This window comes from Austrofundulus limnaeus, unplaced genomic scaffold, assembly GCF_001266775.1.
Source record: "Austrofundulus limnaeus strain Quisiro unplaced genomic scaffold, Austrofundulus_limnaeus-1.0 Scaffold14, whole genome shotgun sequence".
Classification (NCBI taxonomy): domain Eukaryota; kingdom Metazoa; phylum Chordata; class Actinopteri; order Cyprinodontiformes; family Rivulidae; genus Austrofundulus; species Austrofundulus limnaeus.
Genome location: NW_013952416.1, coordinates 760071 through 763392, shown reverse-complemented (window position 1 = coordinate 763392; position 3322 = coordinate 760071). Strand labels below are relative to the sequence as shown.

Sequence of the window (3322 nt, the reverse complement as noted above, 5' to 3'; positions counted from 1 at the left end):
CCTCTAGTAATATATTTACTGAGAAAAATGGTGACGTGTTCAATACTTATTTTACCCGCTGTACATAAAAAAATATCCACAAAATGTTTTGATTGACCAGAAATACGATGCTTCCATCTGTTTTAAATCACACACATGAGAAACTAACAAAGACTGCACAAACCCTTTTTAGATAAGGATCTTCTCTTCACTGTCCTGGACGTGGCTCGCTGTTTTGGTCCAGACATTCTTGGCGACTCAGTGGATTTGGGTTTGATCCAGCAGTACTGCAGCACAACAGGAAGACGTGAGATTTACTGATGACTGACACAAAACAGACACAGAAATGCTGAACACGTCTCCTTTAAGTGATAATCCCTACCAGAGACTCACCTCAGGTGACTGACCTGCATTCATCAGAACCTTTTCTATCACAGTTTTAATGAGGACTTTGTCTGTTAAGAAAAACAAGGTTTTCTGAGATTTATGTAGGTTTTGGAAAACTACAGAAATAATTTATTTTCAGTTCTATAAAACAAATGGAATTTTTCCAAAATTGTTCATTTCGTCTTTTGTTATAAGGAGCATAARTCACTACAATCTGCCAATGTTGCAACAAGAAGCTCTAAAAGTTCACACTACATTAAAAGTGTTGTTTAGAATAAACCAGCTTTGCGGGCTTACCGACTAAAGGGTTACTACGAATATCCAGCACGCACAGAGAAGAATTTGTTTTCAGTGCCTCCAGCAAACGACGAGCTCCTGCATTGGACAGACCACACCTCTGTAGATCCACAGCTGGTGAACAAGTCACAAAAACACAATCCCTGAGCACTGCCCAACACATAGTACGACTGTAACTCAATCAAATGCTTATTTATTTGAATTACGTTTAAATGACATTCATCTACTAACCTTTAACCCAGAGGTCTTCAGCCAACTCATGTGCAAGAACAGCTGCTCCTCGATCCCCAACCAAAGTGTTGGAGTTCAGAGTGACGCGACGCAGACCTCCCATTCCCTCGAACTGTGGCAGCCGGTACCTCAGGGACTCTGCCCACGCAGTGCCATGTCTCTGCATTCCCTGATGCTTAAAAAAAGCAATGTGTGCATAGATGTGCATTCTTTTTAATGACAGGTAATTCTTTTATTATAATAAACAAACAAACTAAAATTATTTTAGTTAATGTTAAAAAACAACAACTGATATTTTACCTTAATAATATTGGCCATGTGCTCAGCCCCTCTCCATGTAAGACTGCACCCTGTGAAATCTATTGTCCTAATATTTGTGGAATACTTCACGCTTTGGCAAATGACTGAAACACACAAAAATTAAAGTTAGGAAAACGACATATTTGTGCGTAGTAGAAGCCTGGGAAATGTTTCAGAGAAGTACAAATAAATTCACTGTACATACTCTCCAAGCCCTCATCAGAGATCGGACAGTTAGCCAGAGACAAGTCTTCCAACACAGAGCTTTTTGCCAAACCCTGGAACAAGAGAAGTGTAATGCTTCCTTTGTTCATCTCTTCATACAAAGAATTGTTTAACAATCATGCATATCAATACATATCATTTTTCCCTTTTTCTTCTTTGAGAAAAAAACCGTTTAAACCCCAATTTTCAGCAACCACTAAACAAAAGTTGGCACAAAATTCTTTGTCGGACTCTATAAATTAGTTAAAATTTAATGAATATTGTCTAAAACAATAATGAAGCGCAAATCACACAGCTCGTGTGTTTTTACTTTTGTCAAAGTGATGAGGTCCCTCTCTCTTAGCGGAAGTCCATTTAGTTGTAGAGTCTTGAGGTTGGGAGAGACAGTCAGGCACTCCCTCAGTGCTTTGCACAGTTTAAATGTCATATCCTTAGAGCGAATGGCTGGGATCTTCCTTTTGAAGGCTGGCTTGAGGTATCTTTTATCTGAAATTAATAATGATATAATTTATGTTTACATTAAAATTATTATTGTTATTAAAGATTTTTTATATTCATCACGTTGTAATTTTAGTAAAACAAATAATTAGAATAATGTAACTGTACATAGTATTATAGTTACTCCTTACCTGCATCTCCAGAAGCTAAACTAGCTTGGAATGTGCTGCTTATTGCAATGTGGTGCAGGTGCTTGTTGATGGCTATGGAATGGAGGACTGGTGGCCAGTCTATTAATTTGAGCCTGTCTCCATTAAAGTCCAGCATTCCTTTGTGAAGGTTCATCTTAACAGAAGGCAGAGGAACAGAGTCCTGTCTGGCACAGGCAAAGTCATAGTATGCCATGAAGTCGTGGGCACCCTGSCGCCGAATCTGAGTATTGTCTTGAACCATCTTTCACCTACAAAATAAACAAAAAGAAAAGTATGAAATTTGCTGCTACTCTCATCTCAAAGTTTGAAAGACCATGAGATTTTATTTAATGCTAAACACACGATTGTTTTTGTCATTTTGATTTCATTAAACAGCTTGCTTAAATTTAAACCCTGCTATGTAAATGTTAAAATGTCTTCAAAAAAACTGCTAACTACAAACAAGTATTTTGAAACTTGTTTATGACGGTTCTGATAATCAAAACATCAACATTCAAAGGATTATAAAGTGACTCATGTATTGGGTACGGCACAGTAAAAAAACAACACTGTATCCGTCTCTTCTTCTAGGTTTACTTGCTCACTTCACTTCTTAGAAGCAGCTAATTAAACTGATGTTAGCTAGCTAAGCTCAGCTCCACCTAGCAACCGTAAGTTTTTGTGCTGTCCGAGTCACGAACAAAAAGACTAGGATTTACACGGTCTTTAATAAATCGTAATAAATGGACAAAAACAACTCACTTGTATTGTCCAGTGCTCTAACAGTGACACTGCTCAGTGCTTCTGCTTTGAGGACCATGTACAAACTTCTGTGTGGTTTGTTGACAATTTTTAACGAGAGCTCGAAAGTCGCGCTGCTGCAGTGAACAAAACCACGCCCACTTTTCTTCCTCTTCACAGTCAGACTGTCTCCTCARCGGAGAGCTGCTGCCACCTACCGGTCAAAGGTTGCACTTTCTTAAAAAAACATGCAGACTGAAAATTACGAAAGGAAATATAAAGCAATATAACAATAAACAAACAACGCCATTATTGTCATAAAGTACAGGGTACATGAGGTGGAATTAAACTAGTTGCCTTTGTCCTTGTTAAGCACAGGAAAAATAATAACCAATTTCTTAAACAGCAATCATGATTTATAAAATAGTTACTAATAAAGATTGTTTACGTGATTTTGAATATAGCTATTTTTAGTTTTTGTACGTGTGATGACATGTATTTCTTGTATAGAAATCGTGACCATATATATACAT

The 3322-nt window shown here is 37.4% G+C and overlaps 1 protein-coding gene across 1 annotated transcript in view; it reads right to left on the bottom strand.

Annotated features, from left to right (window-relative positions):
- cep78 (centrosomal protein 78) overlaps window positions 1–2939 on the bottom strand; it is a gene marked incomplete in the record, with an annotated part of 9895 nt that extends 6956 nt beyond the window's left edge. The window contains 9 exon segments of the mRNA XM_014002613.1: window positions 164–266; window positions 373–434; window positions 664–777; window positions 895–1069; window positions 1195–1298; window positions 1400–1472; window positions 1730–1905; window positions 2049–2317; window positions 2811–2939. Coding sequence (XP_013858067.1) covers window positions 164–266; window positions 373–434; window positions 664–777; window positions 895–1069; window positions 1195–1298; window positions 1400–1472; window positions 1730–1905; window positions 2049–2310 — 1069 coding nt within the window.
- Between the last annotated feature and the right edge of the window lie 383 nt (window positions 2940–3322).